General features: G+C 42.3%; 1 protein-coding gene across 2 annotated transcripts in view; it reads left to right on the top strand.

Annotated features, from left to right (window-relative positions):
- adam12b (ADAM metallopeptidase domain 12b) overlaps positions 1–27009 on the top strand; it is a 139532-nt gene that overhangs the window by 69145 nt on the left and 43378 nt on the right. For both annotated transcript variants that reach the window (XM_078160843.1, XM_078160844.1), the window contains exons 6-11: positions 468–657; positions 3626–3691; positions 4472–4543; positions 4968–5137; positions 6728–6812; positions 11001–11149. In XM_078160843.1, the coding sequence (XP_078016969.1) occupies positions 468–657; positions 3626–3691; positions 4472–4543; positions 4968–5137; positions 6728–6812; positions 11001–11149 (732 nt within the window). The remainder of the gene's footprint in view (positions 1–467; positions 658–3625; positions 3692–4471; positions 4544–4967; positions 5138–6727; positions 6813–11000; positions 11150–27009) is intronic.

The following is a 27009-nucleotide window of genomic DNA, read 5'->3' as shown; positions in this document are numbered from 1 at the left end:
TCACCACTCCAAATGACTTTGTTCCAGAAGTTTTGAGGGCTGCAGTATCAGTCACATTATCAAAAAATGTCCAGGTTCACACATTAGCCCAGAGGTGTGTAAATATATGCACACAGTAGTATTACACATGCCTTGAGTAAAGATATAAAAACATAGGCATTGTAGAAATGAAAAGTCATTAAACCATAACAAATATGAATTACATAGAGCTTTTGTGCATAAAGCCATGAGGAGTTTTAACACTAACAAGACTAGTGTTTAAAGCTCTGTGTGGTTTGGCCCCTCTGCCAAAATTTAAAAAGATCTTTTATAGTTTGGCTTCAGTAGAAGTTGGCCTGTAGGAAAAAAATGCCGCCTCAGTTGTAACATATTCCATTAGACAGAGCCACATTCAGTCAAATTCTGCTTTTGAGAGATTGCTTATGCTTTAAGGCTTTGTTTTCAGACTTGCGCTGCTGTCTCTACAGAGGTTTCATCGCACTTGAAAACAAGACGTTTATCATTGAGCCAGCGCCTGGACATGACAGCGGTGTTCACCTCATCTACCGAGTGGAAGAACTCACACTGACCCCGGGATCCTGCGGCCACGGCTTCAACATGTCCTCTGTCGCCCCTGAAAACCACATCAAAAGTCCCTTTCAGTCCTTCCACACGAGGGTGAGATGTTTTTTTATCATAAAGCTTGTATCAGAGCCAGTACATATCACAGTTCAAAGCTGTGTTGTCATCGGTGTTCGCAGATTTTTTTTGTTGTATTTAATTTTCAAACGTTTCTGGAGAGGGTGAGACTGACATTCACTTGATGAAAGATAAATGGGCTTTTGACCAAAGATCAGAAACTGGCACGTGGACCACTTTGGATGAGTTCCCAGAGGGTGTTGCCATGGGCTTGACACATTTTATCTGCGCTTAGAGCCCAAAGTCGAGGGCCCATGCAGGTTTGGCCAACGATTTACATGGTGCAGGTGCAGCATCCATCTGCCACTATTCCCAAGCATTAAAAACTCCATCTGAGTCAGGAAGTGAAACTCACCAACATACAGTAGTTAATGACCCCTGAGTAATAGCTGGGCTTTGCCATTTTAGAAGAGCATCAGTTCTGTCTCAGCTGACGGGATATTAAGCAAGAGGATCACTGAATATGGATGGATGACACTGCATGATTTTGTGTGATAACTATAGTGCTGATACTGGAATGAAGTAAAGTTACTGGCGGCTTAGTAGCAGCTTTCTGGCAGACTTGCTTATTTGCTTTTTTGCCAATAGTTAGATGGAACCATTGATACTACCCTCATACCTGATTGTTAAATATGAAGCTACAGCTAGAAGCTTAGCTTAGCAGAACTTAGCAGGACTGGAAACAGGAAGAAACATTTACGGCAATTACATCACTCCTGAAAGTCACTCAGCCCAAGAAATGTCACATCCATGCTCTCATCAAGTGTGATGCTGAAAACTGTGGCTTCTTTCAAACCTGCTGCACTTGCACTTTGATGGCATTGTTCAGCACTTCTGGCTGACATGGGAATGTCTTTTATTCTTGATTTCATTGTCCCTTTGTTTGGTAAATCCATTAAATAAAATCTCTGAGCTTCAGAGGAAAGTCTCCTTACCGTGTTCGCCGTAAGCAAATGACTTTCCACATTTTCCAATTCAGTGAGCAATGATAGCGCAGTGGTTCCCAACTGGTTGGTCATGGTCCCAAAGTGGGTCATGGGTCCATTCTGAATGGACCACAGGTGACAGGCAAATGTATCAAGTTTGTAGAAAACAAACAAACTTTTTTTTTTTAAGATATTTTTGGGGGGCATTTTCAGCCTTTAATGGATAGGACGGACGAGTGTGAAGGGAGGAGAGAGAGAGGGAGTGACATGCAGCAAAGGGCCACAGGCTGGAGTCGTCTCAAAATGGTATTTAACACTTAAAGGCACTGTATGTAAGAATGTGGCCAAAACGGTTACTGCACTTAAATTGAAAATACTGCTGCAAGTCGTGTCCGCCCCCCCCTCCTCTACAGATCGGAGTTTGCTGGACAACGGCACGCTGGAGACTGATTTGTTTGCCCACGGGCGGCTGCCGTGGCAGGGCCGCGTCACCGTGTCTTTGATCTTCAGTTTTCCAGCGAACCGTTCGAGCAAGTCGGGCTTCTCTGCTGCTAACGCTGCTGCCGGGATACAGCGGAGGAGGAGCCGGCTGCTAATGCTATGTACCGGGACACTGCTAATGCTGCTTGCCGTGCTGCTAACGTTTGTTTCTCAAAAAAATCAGTCGGGTCGATGACCCACCTGCACATGGGCTACAATGTATGATCGAAAATGAATGACAGTTGAAAGTATTCGAAATGTCCACCCCCGTCTAGCTATGATGCTAGTTAGCCAACTTTGGGTAAAGCTTACCTGTCGAGGAGAAGAGTAGCCACTTCGACATCCGATTTCAAATTCTTCTCCACTTTCAGCCGTCTCGACCGTTCAAAAGCATCTCCTATATTGACCCTCGCTTTGCCTCGAGTTTTGTCTTGGCGTTTTTGGGAATCATAACGAGGTCGTTTGGGTTTAGTTGCACCGACAGCCATTGTTGCTCAGTTGTAACTGTAACTGATGCTGAGACTCTACTGACTGCGTGACTGGTAGACGGCGGTGGGTGGCGCAACAGGCCAAAACACAAATTCAAAACATAAAAATGATTTGCAGACCGTAATTTTTTTTTTTAAATGTGAATATTCTGGCTGTACTATTGTTGTCGGTGAGATCAGTATGTTATATGAACATTATTCCTCAGTCTCTGTGACATATTAGGATGATTTTACAACTATTTGCTTTAGATTTCTTACATATAGCTCCTTTAACGTTCATCAAACAACATTTTCAAGACATATAGTTCCCACAGCCGGTCCTTCTAAAACACAAAATCCCTCTTCTCTGTCCACAACATTTGTAATGCCTGGACCTTTACTTTAGCTTTCTCAAGTAGCGGGCCTGCTATGGCCTTACCGAGCCCACTCCAGCAGCGTCATTGTTTTTCCCACTGTTCAGTGAAGACAGAAAAAAAGGTAAAAAAACGTAAAAATATCTTTAAAAAAACAAAAATTTGGCATGCGCATGAGAGAGCGATTAGCATTTCCATAAAACTCTCTTGCACACCATGTGCCACCATTGACATGCTTGCCTTAGGTTGCTGACCCCTGGATTAAACAAACAACATATAACATGTCTTGTATGTATAACATGATGAGCTTTAAAGCTACAGGTTGTTTTTTTGCCTTTGGCCTGAGCAAGTCAAGCTGTTTCCCCCTGTTTTTAGTGTTTATGCTAAGCTAAGATAACCAACTGCAAGCTGTCTCATAATTAACGTACAGATATGAGATTGGTATTGATTTTCTTCTCTAAGTCTTTGCAAATCTTTTTTCGGGTATTGCAGGCTTGAAAGGGTTTATCTTTAGGCTTTTAATATAAGCCAACAGGAAGCAATAGTACATCCATTGTGTGTCTATGATATTTGCCAGTGCTTGAAATATAAAGTCGCCTGATCTTAAGGAGGATCAAGTGGATAAAAGTACTTGAAAAACATTTTTTTTAGCAAATCTCAGATCATTTACTAACAAGCAGCATCTCTGTTTTTACTACAGCATAAAAGGCACACTCAGAAGATGACCAAGTACGTTGAGCTGATCATCGTTGCAGACAACAGAGAGGTAATGCACCCACTTCACCTCCATTCACAAACGCCATGTTTGAACAACAGAAGACAACACAGTGGAAACACAGCAGCCCCTCATGTCATGGAGCAGAAAAAAAGCAGGGTAAGCTGTAGTAACAGCAGAGGAGGTCCCGCTGGGGCTGCAGAATTAGGTCAGTGTGCAACAAGCAGTGTGGTCTTGTGGCAGAGGCTTCGTTTTGACAGGAAGTGCTGAACGATTCCCCAGCTGACCAGACAGGAAACAGGAAAAAGTCGTGTGGATACAGAAGAGTCCCCCGTAAGCACTGACAAGCTCATTGTGGGGTTTCCTCTTGGCAGCCCTTTGCTAATGCCCCTGACCCGCATGGAAAGAGAGGAAACGGGGAAAAAAAAGAAAGGATAAGGGATCAAGAATGTTGTCAGACTCAGATTTGAAGTACAGCACCAACACAGGTGGATACACAGTAGGGTGGAAATAGTATGTTTGACTTTGCTGCAATTTGGATCAAAAGCTTTGCAGGCTGTCAAGATCTGCCAATATACCTGCTCCCTGCGGCCACGCCATTTGTCTCTCTAACACTAGGAGATTTTTCTAGATCCAGATGGTCACAGCTTGACAAGCTGCCTAACACTCAGTAAAACGTATTGCCTTTGCAGGTGTCCAGCGTTGTTTCATGCCTTTTAGTTCTGAAGATGAGTGTAACTACAGTATTATTCATGTCTTCATGCAACTCAACTACCTCTGAGCGGACATGTTCCCACGTCTACCGCTGATTACATGTCTTTGTGTTTTTAGTTTCAGAAACAGGGGAGGGACGTGGAGAAGGTGAAACAGAGACTGGCAGAGATAGCCAATTACGTGGACAAGGTAAAACATCCTCTCCCCTTTGCACAGAAGGGATAAATCACTTTTTTAAAATAGAAATATTGCTGGCAGCGGAGATTAATGGGATGACTGTGTGATGTATTAATGTCCTACTGGAACAGCTGCTTTTAGTCTGTCTAAAAGCTCTGCTGCCAGAGCTGTGGATCTATAGCCAGCAGATATGGTAGGCAGATGGATTTGTTTAAGGGAAGCAGAGATAGAGACAGGAAAAATACATGCTTTCATCATGTAGAAAACATGAAAAATTCTAACACAGAAGGTTTCATTTATTCAGCTGTTTCTTCTATGAAATACAATCTAACTGAATTGAGTAACCAAAGGTGACAGTGTCTTGGATCATTCATGTAATCTAAGCTCCATAAGTCTGCCAACCTTTCTCTCCACACCGACTCTCTCTGCTTATCAGTTTTACAGGGCCCTGAACATCCGGGTGGCCCTCGTGGGTCTTGAGGTGTGGAGTGACTCTGATAAATGTCCCGTCACCCAGGATCCCTTCACCACCCTGCACGAGTTCCTCGACTGGAGGAAGGTCAAACTGCTGCCACAGAAGCCTCACGACAACGCTCAGCTCATAAGGTGGAAATTTAATTTAACAGGAGATATCGAGTCCAGAAATGAACAGAAAAATGTTTATATTGGTATGCAAACATAAGGCCGTACTAATGTTTACATGACTCAGCCCATCAGCTGCTTATACTTTGCATTATTGCGAACCATTTTCCAAAGGGTGATTTCTGACCCAGTCAGCAGTTGTTTTCCATTAAATTTCCTGTTGGGTGTAAACCACGTTGCTGTAAGTTAATTTTCACAGAAAATTGGAAATAATTAAAAATATGCTGCTACCTGAATGTTTATTTGGATCCCCATTAGCTGTCGCCTTGGCAACAACTACTCTACTAGGGTCCAAATGTACAATCAACAAATGTTTGCACTTACACCACATACAGTGAATAAAACAGTTGCGATATCACCATCATCTAGAACGAAGCATTTGACAGTACAACACAGTGTTTCCCCTGGGATGGAGTTGTAGCAGGGAAGGTACTACAACGCAAATAAGAAAAAATGCACAAAACACGTGCAATTTTATTTTTATTTTAGAAAATCTTAACTTATTTTATTTATCCATTTTTTAATTGTATTTTATTTTATTTTATTTGTCCATTTTTTTAAATTTTTTTTATTTATGCATTTATTTTATTTATCCATGTTTTAATTGTATTTTATTTATCATTTTTTTAATTTTATTTTATTTATCCATTTTTTTTAACATTTTATTTTACTTTATTTTATTTTATTTTTTGTCAGTGTCAGTGTGCCTTGCCAGGAAGTTTCTATTGACGCATGTGGAATACCTACAATCGCTGTATCCAGAGTGATAATTCTTAATCCATGATCAGCATTATTTGCTTCATTGCTGACATCTACCTGGTGCTTGTTGTTGTAATCGTTGTCCTGACTATATTGGGCCCTAAGTCAGTGTCCAAGTCCTATGCCCAAAGTTTCTCATTTACATGTTTTCCTCACAGATGTGTGAAGTGACCGGTGCATAAAGCATACTTAGTGGATATTAATGTAACATTAATTTCATAAGATAAGACAAAGCCCTCTCCTTTCCTCTCTTCCCCTTTCTCATCTCGGAAAAATAAATAAATAAATTCAGCAGCAGCGGTGGTCATATTTCAGCACTGGTGTGATGCCGCTGCCAGATGCACATAGGGGGAAAACTGAAACATGAAATCTCAATTCATAATGCAAAGAAAGTTAAAGTGTTTTTTACTTATTCATGTTTTAGGCTTGTTCTCAAAAATACCCACTTCAGTTGACAATCCCATTGAAATATGGCTCTGTGCATTTCCTGTTCTTCCATGTGCTGGTCTTTGAGGTAGTGTTATGTTACCTCTCCTCACCTGTTTGATAACTGTGTGTGCTTCTAGAAATTAAATATGTCTAATTGTAGATAATTTGACTGTTTTAAAACCACTGCATTTGTCAGCAAAGTTCATCTGCTACATCTAAACCTGGTAGGACATTAATCTGCCTTAATAGAAATCCAGCTGCAATAATACGTTCACAATAAGTGGGTAATAAGCTTTAAAAACGCACAGCTGGTTTCATCCTGTAACATTCTTATCTCCTCATCGACCATACTTCTGTCCCTTGCAGCGGGGTTTACTTCCAGGGCACCACCATTGGCATGGCGCCCATTATGAGCATGTGCACAGCTGAGCAGTCTGGAGGCATTGTCATGGTGAGTATAAAACCTTCGTGCCGCTCCCACCCTCCTCTTCCTCTGTGCAGCCTGATTGTATCAGTGTGGACATTGTTCAGATTCAGCAGGCTAACACAATCCAGACATGATTTACACAGAAAAGGTGTTCGCCATTTTCTGGCAGGAAGCCGTGCTTTTAAACATAATGATATTTGTGCTGGCGCTGCCTCAACATTCATGGCCTCATCATTACCACAAACACCAACGTGCACAAAGGAATATGTAAAAATAGACTCTCAGTGGTTATGCACCCCCTTGTAAGGTCATTTTTAGTCTTGCTATCATTCAATCAGGCTTTCCTTTGACATCTCTAAAAGGCTTGGTGGGGCAGGGGGGTAAATCAATGGCCACAGCGTTTAAACAAAACCACATTTACATTTTTATGAGATGTGATAAATTGTTTATGCCAGCCCTTAAAGAGCACACTTTTGAAATTTTTACACACAACTGCGCATCACCCCTGGTACACTGAATTATTGCACATAGTAAATTAGCTGCCTGTCGGGCTCCTCTGCCGGCTGGAGCACTTGACATCTATGCCAAATCACAAAGTGGATATCAGCCCAGTGCCATTACGCTCCAGCCCAGATGTGTATCCCCCATTAATAGATATGTTTTCTGCTGGCCGTGGCTGCGGTGAGGCATCTCCAGATGTTTGTCTTCCCCATTACTTAGAGATGGCAGATGTCTTGGACGGAGATAAAAGGGCCATGTTACCAGTTAGAAGGCGGTCAGATGAGATGAACCATTTCTCAAACCATTCACTACCATGTGTGTTAATCAGCCTCAAATCCTTTATTTGCTCCACATGGCCTTTCAGTTTAAACACCATAATGCTATTTATTTTTCCCCATTAAACTCACATGAGTCTTTCTATGTGAGTGGTTTGGTTCAAACTGTGACAGCTCACAATACCCACTTTTTTATAAGGTATTCTTTGCAGGGAGTTACTTTCTCACATGGATGGAAAAGATATCAGAGAGACTATCGGAGCATTTCTAGTAACCAACACTATCAAATTCTCACCATCACAACAATGCCTTATAGCTGCTTCAAAGTAATGACTGTGGCTTCCAAGAGTTTCATCCATTTCTGCTGACTCTGATATTACACTTTTTTTGTGAGGAAGCGCTCAGCTGTGAATTGCACACACACGCCGAGACACACACTGATAAACATGACGGGAGCAGGGGAAAGTTTTCCCATCCTTCTTGTTAAAAGGCGGGGTGCAGCTCCCCACGATGCCGCTCTGTAATCAGAGCAGAAAATAGCGTGCCCTCAGCTTTGACGTCTGACCCCGCCTTCAAAGGAAGCGTGTGATTTTCTCATGTGGAGAACTTTTGAATAATGCAGCGAGATATACAGTAGCTACGTGGGTGACTTCTTTCTCAGGATTCTCAGATTTTAAATGCTGACTTGTGCGTAATAATAAGAGTGGGGGCGTTTTGTTATGTATCGATCAGCTTTGTTAAATATATAACCAACATACCATCAATTATACAGCATTTATCTGGCTGGAACACGCTTCTCTGGGCATTAAGGTGAACGTGCATGGCTCTTTTGAAGTCACAGACATTTGTGTTTGGATTTAGCCAACAGGCTGCTGGCAGTAGCTTCATTAGTACTATACATACCTGAGATCAGTATCAGTCTTCTAATCAGAGGCCTTGTCCACACAGGTTTCATTACAAATACAGCTATGCGTTTTGTTTTTTTCCGGCCAAACACATTTCACGTCACTTAAAACAGACCTTTTCTAAAACTTCATCCAGGGTGAAGATTTCAGAAACTTTTCAGTGTTGACATGCAGACAGAGAGGCGTCAGAGTGTGTGCCGTTATCTCCTTTGTGAGGCGTCACAAATGAATATTTACACATAATATACAGTCACTTTTCCACTATATGGAAGAACAGAGGTGTCAGAATGCCAACAAGGTCAACATCATCTTGTCAGTGAAGATTCTCAGTCATCCAGGTCATGATAATCTTGAGTGCTATATTGTAGGCAACTGGACTTGCTTGAGTTTCTTAAAGATGTTTCTTCTTCTTCTTCAGTTCTGATGGACTGGAGTGGAGTCGTAGGCTTTAAAATCTGTGTGGGTGTGAACCCTTACAGGTCACGTGTGACTCAGAGCTCACGTGACCTCAACGACTATGTAAGGGTTCACACCCACACAGAGTGTAAAGCCTGCAACTCCACACCAGTTCATTATATCTAAAGAAGCCTCTTGGATGAGAGTCTTAAAGAAACGCAAGCAAGTCTAGTTGCCTATGATGTAGCATTTACAGTAAAATCAACATCTTCTTCTTCTTCTTCATCTTCTTTGTGTGGCTGTAGGGTTTGGGTTACGTCACCGCCTGTTGGTTTGGCCTGCTCTTACCAAACCAAGAAGGGGGGTGTTGACTTCAATGACAGGCCTTGTGTGGATGGGAATTTTTTTGAGAATAAAGGAGGGGAAAACCCTGTTTTCAGAAATACCCCTGTCAGTGTGGACTAGGCGTAACTTGCTTATTCACCATCTGGCAAACTATTAATTTAATGTCGCAACATCAGTAAGAATATTCTCCCAATAATATTGTGGGAAGTGTTTGCAAAATCACGCATGAGATGATAAAAATTGATGGTCAACGTGTTAAACTATGTTCTGTTGTTATGCATTACATTAATTTCATTTAGATAAATGTCTGATCAGTCACTTTCTATCACCGAATGAGGAAACAACAATGGTGATTGAACCCATGGCCCATTGATGAAAGCCCATGCATTTGCAGCACAGTATTACATCATCACACATGACAGTGGTGACTAACATCATCACATATGAATACAATTGGGCTCATCAAATCCACAAGAGTCTCAGCTCTCTAGTCATACCCAGTTGATGCAATTCCAAGACTGGTTAGGGACCCCGTTATACAGAAGTATTCAAAAAAAACATTTTTACGAAAAGAGAAAGATATGCATTTGTACTGCATGCAAAAACCTGCATGGTTTTGCCAAAAACTGCATGAGATTAGCACCAAGTGGGCATGTCTGTAAAGGGGGGACCATTTATAATTTGATATCTTGAGATGAGAGTTCAAGGGACCTCTTGAAAATGGCAAGTTTTTCCCCTTGCCAAAATGTAGTTTAACTTTGGAGCATTATTTAGCTCCATTCCAGGCACAATTGGATGCCTTCGGTTGTCTAGGCTCATAGGATACCACTACCTTCATGTCAGCTGAAAGAACGTTTACTTTTGATTATTGACCCACCCACCCATGATACTCTCTAGTAAGCTTACCCAAACCCGCCCCACCCGCGGGTTGTGGGTCGACCCGTGCAACTCTGTCAGCCTGATTTCAAACCTTAGTCTGCAAACAAACACTGCAATTACTGCTTATGGACATAGGTGCCACCAAAAGGAAAGAAACAGTGATCTCTGAGATTGTAACTTTACCAACTCATTGGGTAAACCTCTTAAATTTCAATTTGCTCAGAATAATGTGTTCAAATAGCAAAATTCAGCTCAAAAATGACACAAAATGATCATATCATCACAAGACGATGTGGATAAGGAGCTGTCATTTTGTCATTCATCTCCATCTGTCCTCATTCCAGTCTCACCTTGGTGTATAGTACGGCACTAACTTTATTTCTCAGTCAACCCATCAAACTCTCCCTTGTCTCTGTCTGCATCTCAACCCGTCTGTCTACAAAACTAGGTGAAACCGAAACTTCCACCACTCTCTCGTCATTCTCCGTCTCTGTCTGGCATTTGTCTTGCTTATCAGTGCGGCAGCAAGTCATACAGCGCTGAGTTTATGGAGCTTACTGCAGTCGCAGTCTCCACCAGCAGCGGGTGTGATTGGGTCTGCAGGGGTAATGGAATGGCAGATGAATGCAGGCCTCCATGAGGAGAATGAGTAATAGAAGAAGGACGAGGGGCCAGATCGGACAGTTACTGAAATGTTTTGGGAATTGGGGATTTAAAAATTGTCTTCTTTGAACTTTGCATTTTCTTTCTTCTCTTTTTCCCCCTTTTTGTGAGCGATGGTGCACTTCAGTAAGGCTTGGTTTCAAAGCGTGACTTTGTGTGAATTTCACATCACTCACAATCAAACATACAAGATTGCACATAACTTACGTGTTCTCACGTTCTGGTGTCCCTTTTTTTCTCTATCCCAGGATCACTCTGAGAACCCGCTGGGTGCAGCTGTGACTTTGGCTCACGAGCTGGGACACAATTTTGGGATGAACCACGACACTCCAGAGCGCGGCTGTGGCTGCAGGATGACCGTTGACCGTGGAGGCTGCATCATGACCCCGTCCACAGGGTGAGTTTCTTGTGATCTAGTTCATACAAAACAGTTTCCATGAAGAAATTAAATGTTTGCAATCAAGGTCAAGATTAATGTGATCCAAATGTTCCTGCTGCTGGACTGATGGAGACAGCTGTAATTTGCAGCTAAATTTTAATTAAATGCCTAATTCACCACACTGTTATTGCAATTATTACTGTTTTCTTTAGCGTTTCACTACTATATATGTATTTAGATTGTAGCTTCAGGCTGATATGGCTTATAATTTAAAAATATTAGCTCAGACATGGGTTAAAATTCAGCACTTTAGGCTGTTTATCTCTGTTGTGGGTGCATCGATTTAAAGCTGTTAAACAATTACCCTTTTAAAGCCTTGTTTCACACAGCTGCGGGATTAAAATGTTTATTAGTTTTACTTTTCTGAATAAATTAGGCCTTTTTTTCACCTGAGCAGTCAAAAAAGATTGATTAAGATCCACAGGTTGGATCATGTTCATCTGTACACGGTGCTCCATTGTTTATGTGTTGTTGTATGAGAGGAAGCTCAACACACGCACACACACATAGACACACAGTTTGGCCTGAGACTAAAGCAGCTGCTCTGGTATTCTACTCATGTTGCCTGGGTTGCCGAGATAACACTGCTGCTGCAAGTGATGGACGGACTCTGTGACTGTTGGTAAACAGCGAGCAGATAAGGCGAACCCAGAGCGCAATACCAGATTTCACTCTTGGTCCGGTGCCAGTTTGGTTTGTCTGATGGTGAGTGCCACAAGCCACAGATGAATGTGGTCAGGGTGGATTCCATAAGACTGTGAGGAAGACGACGACAGAAAGCCGCGAGATACAGTTACAGTTGGTATTTGGATATTTTTTTAAGTCTTCAATGTACAAAAGAATTTCTCACACAGACCCACCCACTTCTTAGAAAACCATCATCTGTCGTAGCCTTCATCTGTCCCACACATCAGTGATATCAGTGGTGTTAAATCATGCACGTTGATGAGGATTTGTCCAATTTTGAGAATATACTGTAGCAGGAAAGGTTGCCAGCTGGGCCGCTGCTGACCATTTGGGTGCCCTGAGCGTAATTGCTTTGTGGTTATGTGTATCAAATAGCTTATAATGGTCTAACGGTGCCTATTGTAGTTGTGCTTAATCTTAACTTTAAAAAAAGTTCATCATGATTGATGATCAGTGGCTGTTTGGGTGCCCTCCACACAGTGCATGATGTGCACGTAGTGGCAGCACTAGTTGCCAGATCTTAAAAAACGTTGTGGGTGAGCCACAGCTTCAGCTGTTTGAGTTTAAGGCCAGTGTTTACGAGATGGTGGTGGTGCAGTGTTTTCCAATTTGAGGTGAATCAGTCATCAAGCAAGCAGATTAGAGACGTCCTCGACTGTAGGTTGGTTAGCGGCGATCTATGCAGGCTGTCAGAGGGCGAGGATCAATAACAGTGCTACATGCACTTGAAAATATATTAAAAACACCTGCTCAACAATCCAGTAGCAGACAGGACCAAAACATATGGTTGTGGGTTACCAGGTCACACCCACATCATAAGCAATTCTCATCTACTCCTGAAAAAGTTTTGCAAGTTTGCAGCGGGTCAGATGGAGTAAGTATTCTACGCCTGAAGCATGTTTATGGAGAATGAACCATAGCTAGACCGGTGAACTGGCCAGGGATCTGTATCAAGGTTGTTTGTGTATGTCATGTGGTTTAGATTACTTTAAGCCAATGTATAGTCATAGGATTTTCTAAACTCCCAAACATTTATATCAGTTTTGGTCGGCAGAACCCACATTGCGAGGTGCCCACAAGCTCACCTGGTAGAGCGGGCACCCCATGTACAAAGGTTGTGTTCTTGCTGCAGGGGCCATGGGTTCGATTCCAGCCCACAGCCCCTTCCTGCATTTCATCCCCACTTTATCTCCCCCTTTCACGGTAAAGGCAAAAAAGCCCCAAAATTATCTTTTAAAAAAGGAACCGTATTGGAAAGACTATACAATGAACCAAACCAATTGCGAAGACACTTTTGATATTTGTGAGTCGAGCTTCTCTCCTATTGCACTGTAACATGTTATAAGGCAGTGGTTCCTGACTGGTCGCAGCCACACGGTCCTTAGTCATTAATTCAAAGTCCACACAATTAAATACATTCGGCGTCATACTTGCCTTTGGCCATATCTTTGAGCTAGTTTACTGTGTCTGTCACTTAGCTGCTCATTAGTCACTCACTCTACAGCAGGACACAGCACTTCAAAATAAGAGTCCTGTGCTGGAAAGTCATTGTACCTAAAAATACAGTGTTTTTAACAAACTTAACATGTTTGTGAGTCACTTGCGGTCCATTCAGAATGGGCCCATGACCCACTTTTGGACCACGACACACCAGTTGGGAACCACTATTCTAAGGGAGAAGATGCACAGATGAAAGACACAGTTACAATTACATCACAATCTGTCCCTGTGGATTTATGATTTTACTGGCACTAGTTGTGGTTATTGTCATTACAGGCTGACTGAACATGCAGAATAAGGCTTCAGTTATGTTCATAAATCAGCAGAGACACAAAGGAAGAAAACCACGGGTGGCGTGTGACCACATTCTATAAAAATGCCACAAAATCTGCTGAAAACACATAAATAATATAACGTACTAAGAATTGTCCCAGAGATCTTGAATGACCTTTTACTACACATAAAAAAAGAAGAGAGGGGGAGGGGCTGTCAAAAACTGTGCTTATTTGTGCAGCCGCTGGCAACAGTGAGCTCATCCTGCTGTTCTCATACTACAACATTTATTACAGAGGAACACCACGGGATTTATGCAGTGTAGTTTTATGCGCTCGACGTCCTGACATGACGACTTTGCTGCAGCTCGTCAACGGCCAAAGATATTTAATGATGTCATGCGGAGCGTTTAGAAAAATGACTTCATGATCTAAATGGGTGAGAATGAGTCAGAGTGGTATTGAATTCTCTACAACAGAATAGGTTAATGAAGCACAGTCTCTGCTTTTCAGCACTCTCTGCTGTGTAATTATGAGATCAGACACATTAATAGTTGAGTGAGGTGATCAGTGACCTTTCATTCTGAAACTCGCTCCTCTGTTTGCTAAGTAAAGGCTGGGATAAATCCATACACAGCGGTACGCTGACATTTTGCCTGGCAATTTTGTGTTCATACCCTGACTCCAAGTATCAATATTTCCATGTTTAATTATCAATATTTAATTGTGCATTGACCATTGCTCACTGTGGTCTGTATGTTTGCACAATGAATTTAATGGAGTTCATTGATTTTTACAAAGTTGTTGATCAGTCAAAGACTCACAGCGTCTGCAACAAAACATACTGAGGTGAGATGAACACAAAGAGAACTGCAAGATAATGCAGCACATTAACAAGTCACACCCTGAGTGACTGCTTTATTACTTACACCTTTACAATTAGGTGAAGTCCAGTACAGCTGTGCTGTTAGCTTATCAGATTTAGTTTTTCATTGATATTGTATCAGAGTCTGTGCAAGTGTTTGCCAGCTGTTGAATTTTCTACTGCAGAACTTTGGCAAAATGTTGCACGTAGGCCTGGGAGATAAGGCCAAAAATGTCATCATGATGAAAGCTTTTGTATCAGTAGATTAGAGCTGCCCCCGACTAAGACTCACCAATAGTCGTCATTTAGTCGACAAGTCGCCCGCATGTTTACGATATTAATTTAATTATTAAATTACAATAAACTCACACACTGGAAAAAAACAACTTAAAATTAATTTTGAGAAGGTGAAGGATGAGCCCAAGGTGATATGTAAACTCTGCAGGCAAACATTTAGCAATCATTTGTCGAGTACAAACATGACGTATCATCTGAAACATGGAAGTAGCTACATGCCCATTAGCCCACAGCGTCATTAACAGGCGGCTCGCTCAGTGTGTGACATGCACTTGTAGATAAAATATAGGCCCATATTAATGAAGGTTCATTAGTAGGGATGCACCGATCCGATATCTGGATCGAATATCAGGATATCATCAAAATAGATGGATCGGGTATCGGAAAATGCAACCTATACCAGAGGTGATCCTTTCCCTTTAAATCTATTGTGATGCGAGCTGCATCATACGTCATGGAGCGGAGGAGAGAATCTGCTGTGTGGAGGTATTTCACACTATTTCAACTGCTGTTTCACAATTGTTTATTTTTGTTAAAAGTAGATAGTTCATCATTGCATTAATCTCTTTCATCTTGTTTCATTTTATCGTAGGAAAGAACTGTGTAGTCATCAATGCCTGATGCCTCTAGTCTTTTCTGTTCTACATGTAAAGGTATATAGCTTTTTAGGTCAACCATGGTATGGGATCAGTATCGGCATCAGTATCGAAACTGAAAAAGCTGGATCGGTGCATTTCTATTCATTAGTACGATTTTGTATTTCTCTGTAATGTAGCACAGTGTTAACAATGTTACTGATAGTATTCTTTCTCATACCTTGAACTCAAAACATTGTGTTGCCCCGCCCTAAATATATCATTTAATAGTTACATTGATATCATAAATATGACTACTATTGGTTGACTAGGAAAATTCTTCGTTGGGGGGCAGCCCTAGTCGCCCAGCCAAAGTAAAACCATGAATCTATGGATCATTTCAACATCTTTTGACTCATTGTTTTGGTTTTTCAAACCATAAAACTAAAATGTTTTGGTTCAACTCTGCCACTCTCATTAAACCCAGCAACTAACTGGTGAACAGAGTAGAGCGTTTAGCAGGTAATGAGCCAGATATTTCCCTCAGGAGGTGGTGGAGATAAAAACAGCTAAAAGCAGAGTAAATATCGGACTTGCATTTGTTAGGTGAACACAAACAAAACTCCAAATGAATGCTAATGTTGCTGTGTATCTGTTGGATGTGCAAATAGGCAATTTGTTGTCTTTACAGCTTATTTTTATGTTTTCAAGGGGCCAAGAAAATGAAATCAATTACCGCTGCTTTAAACCTATATTAATGTTCTTCATGTACTTCCTTTGTTTTGATGTTATTAAGGGTGAGATACCCAGTGTGTTGTCTAGACAGTGTTGTTGTCTTGATGGTATCAGTCCTGCTGCGTCAGGCTATGAGCCACGAAGCTCAAAGTCTGGAGTTTGTCATGGGAAACATTTCACCACGTCTCTGAGCCAGCTCGAAAGATGAAAATTATGACTTTAAGTTCAAGCTTAACTGCTTGTTTCCCAAATTGAATTTCCTGGACTGTCAGCCCAAATTCACAGTTTCCTGTTGACAAAACCAATAATTTCACACAACAGTCTAGAATTAATTTCCCCCATCACAGATCTGCTTTCTTTTTGCTTTATATTAGCAGCCTCCTTTGACCCTCAGCCCAAATGCCTTGAGAATGTTAAACACATTGTTGTAAAGCAGTGTAGCTCGTTTGACTGTGTGTTTTGGATATTCTCAGCTTAGACTTGCTAATGGAGGAGAGGACAGGCTGCATCTAAATGACGTGATTATCAGTGACGCTGCCAGCTGCAATCAGGGCCAGGGCACACAGAGAGAGATCCGCAGAGAGGTGCTTTATGCCTGGATAGACAGGCGGAGCAAGGAAGCGGTGGTTTTATTTGTCTTTTATCTCTCTCAGTGGTAAAGCAGGAAGAGAAACACAAAGAGCGATAGAGGTGAGAGTGAGAGACAAACGGGAGAAAGACGACAATGAAGGCATTGTTTGGGTACACATGGACGCCTATGACATGAAGAGTGGGCACGGGAGATTTGTGTCATAACAATAAGTGGAAATTTGAGGGGCAGAGGTGAGGAATAGAGTTGGACGTTTTGAAGCAGAGATGTCTTTTAGAAGTTGAGCTAAGAGTTGCATCAGAGGAACGTGGGGAGAAAGCTCAGAAGTGCTTTCCTGTGTCTATATGTGTTGCTGGGAAGAAAGGTGAAGCCCAGCAGGGAGCTGTGGCTGGACTTTGAGGCCAAGAGGTGAATTCTTTGTCAACACAATATGAAATACCTTGTGAGTCTTGTTATTTTCTTGCGGAAATGACAGAGTGCTAGCGAGGTGAGAAAGTACAAAATATCATTATCTGTAGACATTCTGCTGAGGTGAGGAGGGAGAGAGCAGCTTAGGTTGCCGGTGGATGAACGTTTGCAGTAAATTTAGGTTGTGTTTTGCTTTTCCTCCTGATATTTAATCACCATAGGCTTCTGCCAGTGTTGCAGCCTAACATTTACCGAAAGGTCAGACATGTCTCTCCTGCTTAGCTCAGACTAAATGCATGTCAGTCTGTAGAGCAGCTTAGAGAGCAGCAGAGACAGCCTGATGTCAGTCAGAGAGCCTACAAATAGAAGAGCCCTTCATAGCTCTTGTGTGACCAATGTGCTACTGTGTCTTCCTCCTCAGAACCCGCTGGCCTCACGTGCTGAGATGATCAAACTGACAGGACTCATATGCACTGCACATAAGGCTTTAGATCCAGGAAAAGCTGCCTGGTGCACAAGAGACTGTACCTCTGCATCTCTGTACAGTGTGAAGGCTTTTTCGCTGAATGCATGCATGACAAACAGGAGGTACAGGTTTTTGTAGGATTTCATTTAGGAGGCAGGGAGGGTCTCAGAGAGATGCTACTGGGTTACATTATTGGAAATGCAGGATTCAGAGTGCTTTGACACTTGCTCTGTTTGGTTCGGTTCAGTGGATCTCAAATTCGTTTGCCCCCTAAGTGCGGTTCATTTGGGCAGGTGTGAACACAGCAATCACACAAGACCTTCTTTAAGAGGTGGTCTCGGTCCGGTTACAAATGAACTCTGGTGCAGTTTGTTTGTGGTGAGAACATGTTCCAACCTCGTTCAGAACCAACTGCAGTCACATGACACATTGTTTGGGTTAAACATGAGCATGTTACAGTCCTGGAGGATTATTAATGTACTTAATGTACTCTTCTTCAACGTATTGTTTACTTCCTGGATTTTTCCCGCATGGAAATTCTGACCAATCAAGAGCAGCTTTCTCGCACAAGGCATTTGATCTGGTCCGCTTGTAAATGCTGCCGTGAGAACACGAACCACCTCTAGGCAATTATGCAACTTTGGAACAAAATTAGTCCCTGATTCAGACCAAAGCAAACTCTAGGTCTGAAAGCACCCTCAGGGCCGAATTCACAAAAGGATTGCGTGGCTTTTGCGGCCGCTAAACCGGTAAAAATGGAGCAAACAGATACCGTCTAATTCACAAAGCATGCGCAGAGGGTGAAATGCTCCACTAACTGCGCTGCCAAGCAGATTGCATCTCGGTGCTCCGGTGTTATTTGCACGTATTTAAATGAGGTAATATGTATATATTTGGTGCAAAAATTGCCCCTTTCTATGCAAATGAGCCTCATTGATGAACAACGTCTAATTCACTAACACCAGTGCTATTAGCCACACGCAGTTTAAGTGAAGTAAATAACGTCTTTAGAAAGCTGGTGCAAACTGGGCGCTCCTCTGTGGAAGCCTCTCGCCCAGACTTTCCAGTGATCGTGGCAGCAGTGATCGTCTGTTAAATCAGTCTGTAAATAATATTTTGACATTATTATTATAATCATTATTACTTTAATGGCATCCGAAGATATTGATGCGTTGAACAGGTGACAGTCTGCGGTCGTTCTCAAAACGCACTTCTGTCACGCACTTCAAAAGCAACTTTCAATAATTTATTTTACAAAACGGGGGAAACAAACGTGAAGAAAAACGGTTCCGTAATTCATATTAAATTCAAAAGATAAGGAAAAAACAGCTACAAGTGAGAGGGAATAGTGATAAAGTGGTCAAACTTGGTCAAATCCACAGCCTCAACCCATCCGACACTATTAGACTGACTCACCAGCAGACATCACTACATGAGGGTATACAGTATTCAGTACTTTGACAAACACTTACCATGTCATGCCATGTGTGGCTAACTGCAGTCAGGGGCAGATCAGGGGCAAACTGCACTCAGCTGCCAAACTTTGTGGGCGTGTTTGCGCTGGTATATCATGAGTGCAATATCCTTTGTGAATAGGACGTTAAGACGGAGCAAACTGCGGGTGCAAGTGAAGTGCAATTCAAGGTGCTGTCAGCGTCCGCAGTTCATTCTTTGTGAATTCGGCCCTCAGTGTCTTTGAAACCAGACCCATACTGGGGAAAAAAAATCTAATACAGTGGTTCCCAACTGGTGGGTTGTGGTTCCACTCTGAATGGACCGCCAGTGACTCATGAACATATTGAGTTTGTAAAAAAACACTTTATTTTGAAATACAGTGAATTTCTGCCACAGAGCTTTCTACTTTGAAGTGCTGTTTCTCGCTTAAGAGTTAGTGACTAACAAACAGCTGCTTAACAGAGACAGCAAATTAGCTTGATGACATGGCCAAACACAAGTATGACACTGAATGTAATAAATTGTGCGGGCCTTGAACTAATGACTAAGGAGAAATGTGGACCCCATGGCTGGACCAGCTGGAAACCACAGAAAAAAAAATCTTAACCTCTGTTGCTTCAGTTTTGATCGTTATCTTTTTAAATGTGTCTCTTGCGAGTCTCCCAACTGAATGGAAATGCAATTCTAAATCACTGTTGCACGCCTTTAAATGATCAGTCATTTCAGGCCAGTGTTTCAGCTGATAAGTGAGTCTGTCAAATCGCAGCACATGGGCTTGTTTAGGTTGAACAGTTGTGTAGTATTATGATTATTTTTTTGTTGTTCTCTTTGTGATGTTGGTGTGCATCATCTGCTTAATTTAAGATAGTGAAAACAGCTTTGAGTGTCTGTCAAGTGGAAGGAAGGGGAAAGCTGTTCTGCAGGAGGTGCACTCGTGTGCACATATGTGCCTTTAGATAAACTGTTGTCGTCAGCAGTAACTGAGAGAAATTAGTTTAACGCTTTGACATTGTTCGTTCTTTGAACGCTTTGTTAGCAGTTTAGCTCACCTTGTGCAAACCTGAGCAGATGGTGTGTTCTGAAGCTGTGAGTTTTTCTTCTTTCCTTTACATTGTTTTGTTGAACTTTTTCTTTTATTCATGGATTCCTGCGCACGGTTCTGCTTTCTTTAACATTCTATTAAAAGTTGTCCAAAGTACATTTACTCGGGGAGTCTCCAGGCACCTCAAAAGTTGTTTTAATTTGATTCAAAGGGCTACACTAGGACTACAAAATTATGGATGCATTTTGATGCATCAAAATTTGTTATTTCTACACATGCTTTATTTTTCTCTACTTTTAATTCATAGTGTATTTGTAATGATCCATGATTAATTAAAACAGAATTTACTTGCATACAGTGTGGCTCTTGTCCAGGTCTCTTTTTCCATCAGCTTCACAGCCACAATGCTGCCATACCCAAGCTTTTAAACCGGGGGGTTGGCCGTCAGATTGTATCCATCTGTGGATGATCACGTTAACCCATGGATACTTATGCCAGTGTAGTGTTTTTGCACACTGTAATATTTCACCCAGAAATAGTATGCAATTCATGTACTGTTGGTTTCATACTAAGGTTTGGGACAGACTAAAAAATCATTCTTACTGTTTTAGCATTGTGATGCACCCAACAATCGATTTTTCCCCACCCCCTGACATTTACTGTCCAGATGAAGACAGGGCTTCAGTCATTATGAGTGTATAGGCTGTTTTAGTATGAGTAAGTTAACCATGTGAATGAGAATGCACATGTACTGTACATGAGTGACAGGATACACATTCCTGCCGGTGGTTTTACATTGTGGTAATGGGGTGGCTGTGGCTCAGGAGGTAGAGCGGGTCGTTCACTAATTGGAAGATTGGCTGATCGATCCCCGGCTCCTCCAGCCCAGCATTATGGGCAAGATACTGAACCCCAAATTGCTCCTGATGTCTGTGTGAGTGTGAGTGAATGGTTACTGAGCAGCAGGCTGCACCTTGTATGGCAGCCTTGGCCACCAATGTGCGAATGGGTGCTTTGAGAAGACTAGAATGGGCCGTACAAGTGCAGTCATATTTACCATTTACCATATTCCCTGACCTGCAGGTGGTGGTAATGTGCCAAGATATGCTGTAATGCAGCAATAAAGACAAAACAAAAAGAGGACTGCAAGCTTGTAAACAAAGATTGAAATACTTGAAAATTAGCTTTGCAAATTCTTTATGAGCATGAAAATAACTTCAACATGTTTGTAAGAGCTCCAGGATACATGCAGTGCTCTGTGGTGAGAAACACTGGTTGCAAACACAACTTTTGTTTGTGTACAAGAAAAGTCCAGAGGGACCCTTTAAGCAAATCCCCCCTTTCTGAGAATCAGCAGACATGGCAACATGCAAGGGGGAAATTTCTGTTTTTCTTGCCTCTTTATACTGACTGCAAATGGAAACAGCTGAAATGTTATATTAGATTTCTTATTGATATGGCCAATAAAAAAGCAGAGCAGATATCGCTGAATGTTTTCTTCTGTCTCTGTTAGTTGGCAGCTGACTGAGTCTGCAGCTCGTCAGTGAGATAGCACCACACATTTTCCTCTGACAGCATCACAGTTGTGTGAGGCTGTAAGACACTGATGAGATTCTGATCGTTAACAGCGTGCTATTCACATTGTGAATGACATATTTGCCTTTCAAACATTACCAACTGCCAGAAAGGAGCTGACTAATTAGATTTTGTGTAACTGTTGTGCACAGCCAAATTAGTTCCACCCCAGCAAACTACACCTGGAGAGGGTGCAGGGCTTTATGCTAATATTATCCAGGGAAACCTACACTCTCTGCTCGGCTAATTTCCTGAACAGCAGAGCAGCCGTGTGGTCTCAGCTGTGATAATACACACCTTCAGCGAGGGTCTGTTGCAGACTGAGATCTGCACATTTGAGCTGTTGCTACATTATTAAATGCTGATTTATGGTGCTTCTGTCTAGAGGTTTATCAGAAACTGTGACTTGTTTTCATGGTGGTGCGAACGTGGTTGACTTTTCATTTTTTTCAACTGAGGCAGTGTTTTTGTAGCACTCCTCTAAATCTATTTAGAATTAAAAATGTAACTGAAGAAGATATACTTTATTAATCCCAGAGGGGAAATTCATTTTTTTCGCTCTGTTTTGATATAAACAGAGGCCTGAAATACACTCACATGCACAAACAGGACCTACACATGAATTAAATGGAAAGATGTCAGAGTGAGGGGGCTGCTAATGGACAGGCGCCATAAGCAGTTGGCAAAGGGCACTTTGGCAGTGCCCAGGAGGTGAACTGGCACCTCTCCAGCTACCAGTCCACACACTATACGTGGTCTGGATGAGGACTTAAACCAGCAACCCTCCGGTTCCCAAGCCAGGTCCCTAGGGACTGAACTGCTTCCCCAAAAAACTGCAGACATGCATTAAAAAAACAAACATCAAAAGCCTTAAAAACAATTTTATTTATCAGCTCCTACTATGATGACAGTTTTCTACAAAGGTTAAAGCACTTTTGACTTTTGTGGAGGGTTGTCCCCAACTAAAAATTTTCCTAGTTGACCAATAGTCGTCATTTAGGGCCATTAGTCGACTAGTCGCCCGCATGCTTACGAAACTAATATTATTAAAATTAATATTATTATTTTTATTCTATATTTTGGGCAGGGCAACACAATGGTTTGACTTCAAGCTCTGAGAAAGATATGCTACAGTAAGTGGCTAATGGGCATGTAGCTACCTACATGTTTCAGATGATACATCATGTTTGTAGTCGACCAATGAAGATGAGTTTACATATCACCTTGGGTTCATCCTTCACCTTCTCAAAATGATCCCACACTTTGGATTTCCTGCCCGACATGTTATTAACTAGCCTGTGGAATAACCGCAGGTACCAGCCCTGGAAATTAGAGGCCGTATACATGCAGCATCTTTAACCACCTAGGTCTGGCGCTGGGTGCTACTTTTAGGCGTCTATTCAGTGCCAGCTTTCAAGAGCACAGCGGCAGGTTGCATCTGAGGTTGCTAAGCAACCTTAACAAGCATCATATAGCCTATTTACCTAAAATCCAGAGTGCAGAGCTAATCTTCTTCCAGGCGCTGTTTATAAGTGTGTAGGCCTATCGTCCGTGGGACAGATGTAAAGCTCTGGGTAGCCCTGCACTAACATGATCAACTTTTCCGTATTTATCAGACTGAATATTTACAGAAGAAGGGAAAGATATCTGTCGGCTGTGATTGGTTTGTAATGTGACTCCTGTCTGACTGTTGAGCGTGGCCACTTCCTGTGTCTGTCCTGTCAAATTAAATTCCCATATGGTCCAGTCCTATAGGTTTTAATCCATTTGACAAGGGGCAGCTTCTAATAGAGTTTTATGTTTGTTTGTTTTTCTGCGACTAAGCAACCAATGAAATCTTGCCGACTAATGACTTTTCTGGGTGACTACTAACGTTTGGTCGTATATTAGGGGATATGTTGCAGTTCACCAACAAGCCATTGTCTATCTGCATAGCCTACTGCACTTGAAACATTCTCCACACTTCCACAGTCAGCGTCTCAGCAGTAATTTAATGTTGTCTTTTCCTGTTCACAAAATTAATTTCCATCCTCCCCCTGAAATCCGACATTCAGCCGATGGCACAAAAACACTTGGAAAGCACCACAACATATTCTGGCCTTTACTTTGCATTTGTGCTAATCAGTGTCTGGACAGTAAACTCCTTCAGTGTGTCTGCTCATTGTCATAAAGAACCACACCAGACAGTGGGTGACGGAGAAGCACGATATTCTTGCAGCATCCCTTGACACCCTTTGAGGCTGACACGGCATCTGTTATCAGGAAGTAGTGGGCACCTGTTACCTGCGGGGATGTCAGCTGCAAATTAGGGCTGCAGCTCAATTATCAAGGCCCTGATCATACACAATCACCGGCCACATTAGACATCAGTTAAAGATAGATCATTTAGAATGATTCCTTGGCTGCCATCATGGCTGCTCGGGGTGCCCTCTGCTTTAAATAGTCGAGCGTATAAATGACTGAGCACGTCTTAATCGCTCACTTGTAGAAAGCGGCGTTTAATTGGATGTAAATGTCATTTCACAGATTCAAAGCCCAATCAGTAATATTACATCACTTTTATGTTTTTTGTGTGTCAGCTTTGGCATTTACTAGCATAAATTGTTTTTATTTTACATCATGAAACCAGTAGGAGGGATGTGCAGTGTGTTAGTGATGGAGAACATATGCTTGGACAGGTTAACCCTGGTGATTAAGTGTGTTTTTGGTTTATGCTCAGAGACTGTCAGTGTTTAAGAAGATAAATCATTCAATAGTCCGCAAAAGGGAGTTAACCCAAAGCAAGGCTGTGTTCATAGACCTGAATTTATGTTGTTTTTAACACGCATATATCCTTTGGATCTTGTTAAAACTTTCCATGTGGGTCTGATTTGGTCCAAAGAAACTGATTTTCCTCAGTGAAGAAATCTCCAACTCCCCAACTTTAACCATTAATGCCGGGTTATTGAGAACAGACTTTGTTTACCCCTTGTACACATTCCAGCCCCTCGCGCTGATCCCACAGCATGCCTGTGTTTTGTTATCAGTGGCAGCCCATGCTATTTACAAGGGGCTCGGTCTGCTCCGTGACATGGCTTGATTTGCATAGTCTGTCTATCCTTGGTTTTGTACATGGGTCTCAGCACACAGGGCAGCAAAGCTCTTTTTCTGTTATGGTGGTGAAGAGACTCTAACAAGTGGATTATGGGAGCAGACGAGGGCAGGCAGAGACAGGTAGATTGGCTTTTGGTCAGCAGGAGATGAAAGCAGCCAAGGTGGACAGTGTGACTGAAGTGGACGCCGCGGTTTCACCCAAGGGTGGCCGTTAGAAAAGGATGTTTTTCTGTGTTCCATGTTCCCAGGAAATCTGTGCTCTCTCGTGTGGGGGGGGGGGGGGGGGGGCAGTGAAATATCCATGCAGCAGCAACAGCCAAATCCCCCTCAGGCAAAGGCAAAGCATCACACACAAACCTCCACCTCTGTCCAACGCCAGGCTCCATAAACATATTCTGTGTAATGTTGAGTTTTCACAAATCTGTCCCGTGAAGCTGCGAGCTTTGCAGACAGTCTCCACGCCCCGTTGCGTTTGAAGACCCCAGTCAGTCTATCGCCGCATAAGTATGTGTGTGACATGTTTGTGTCTGAAGTCGAGCTTTTCAAGCATCCGATGCCAGCTGCCTCTCTCTCTGTGCCATGTCTGCCAATCTTCTCTGCTAGCCATTGCTCCCTGCCGCCCAACATCCTGTACGTCCTCCCAATGAAGCTAGACTATGTCCCATTATGACTGTGTGAGCTGTGAGATACTCATTATACAGCCTAAAGCCTGCTTTACTGTGTCTTGTGAGGCTGCTCTTGTTTGTAAGCTGGCATGAAGCATGAGGCCGAGGCTTGGTTATGTTACTCTCTTAAACTGGGATGTAGTACTGGATGCCCTGTGGCTTTTGTTTCATACTGCCAGTGTGTTAGAAAGACCAAAGCAGGACACAGGTCTTAGAGGAGGTTAAAGCACAGAGGCCGGTATAGAAATGTTTAATGTTAGAGCCTTGGTTCTTGGCAATACCCAACCAGTACATTATTTGTAGTTACATACAGGGCTGGGTGATATGGCAAAAAATATTATCACGATAATGATTGATATTGATATTTATCACGATATATAATTTGATAATAAGAAAGCAAATGATTTTCCAGCTTCCCATGGCACTCGTCGTAAAGCTGAGGCAGAGCAGTTTGAGAAAAATATTTCCTGCCTGGGAACTTGTCCCTGCAGTCTCGCACTTTATTTAGTTTCTTGAACCCGTCTTTCCTCACGGTGCTCATGGGTATCATGACTTTGGCTAGAAAGTATGACACTGCGTCTGTTATATCTCTGCTCCTTTTCGATTGCTTCTCATACGGGGTTATGGCAGCAAAAGAGGACACTTTTGTGGCTGTTTTGGTGCAGCCCCCCAGCAAAAGTGCTCGGCCATTGAACACTTGTTGGTGGACTTACTGCAGTTTTGGCCTGGATTTTCATGCTCTCAGTAGGGCTTCAACTAACGATTATTTTCATTTTATTGAAAAATGTGTTAAAATGTTGAAAAATGTCTTTCTGTCTCTCCCAAACCCCAAAATTATGTCATCTAATGTCTTGTTTCGTACTCATGCCAAATGTTTTTAGTTTACTGTCATGGGAGAGTGTGTAAAGCTGCCAATATTTGAACGTAAGAAGCTGCAATAAGAGTATTTTGGGGTACTTTTATAGTACTTCTCTATGAAAAATGACTCAAACCAAGTAGTCGACTACTAGAATAGTCACCGATTATTCGTTGCAGCCCTAGCTCTCAGTGTAGTTGCTGGGATGCTACCTTTTAAGTTAATGGAAAAGGTGTGTTGTGTTTCCCATCCTGGTTGGCACCAACCGACGACATATTTTGCAGACCGTCTTTGTCCGAGCATCGTCGGCTTTCAAGTAGCCAAACCACTTTCAAATTATTGGCGACGTGTAACCTTTTTTACCCACAAATTCATCTGTTTTTGAGGATAGTGCGAGCTCTTTTTCAGGTTTACCTCCGCTTTGCTCCTCACTTCCACTCATTGTCCCCTGTTTTCGTTATGCCCACGCTACCTTCAATTCCACCCTACCTCAGCTCACTCACCTCAGCACAAACTTTGCAGTGAATGACACAAATCCCCAACACTGCAGATTGACTGACAGCTGTCAGCTGTGTCTCCTCTCGGGTGTGGATACCCAACCCAAGCCTGACAGAACCAGAAGTGTCGGGCGGGGTTCAGATAAATATTTGCAAATGATGTTCGGGTTGGGTCGGCGTATGGCTGACCTGCTGACTGTCTTGGGCTACTTCTTGTTCAGTGCTGGGACATGAACACGTG

This window comes from Epinephelus lanceolatus, chromosome 17 (assembly GCF_041903045.1).
Source record: "Epinephelus lanceolatus isolate andai-2023 chromosome 17, ASM4190304v1, whole genome shotgun sequence".
Lineage (NCBI taxonomy): Eukaryota > Metazoa > Chordata > Actinopteri > Perciformes > Serranidae > Epinephelus > Epinephelus lanceolatus.
Note: the sequence above shows the minus strand (reverse complement) of the source record. Positions and strands in the feature narration are given on the sequence as shown.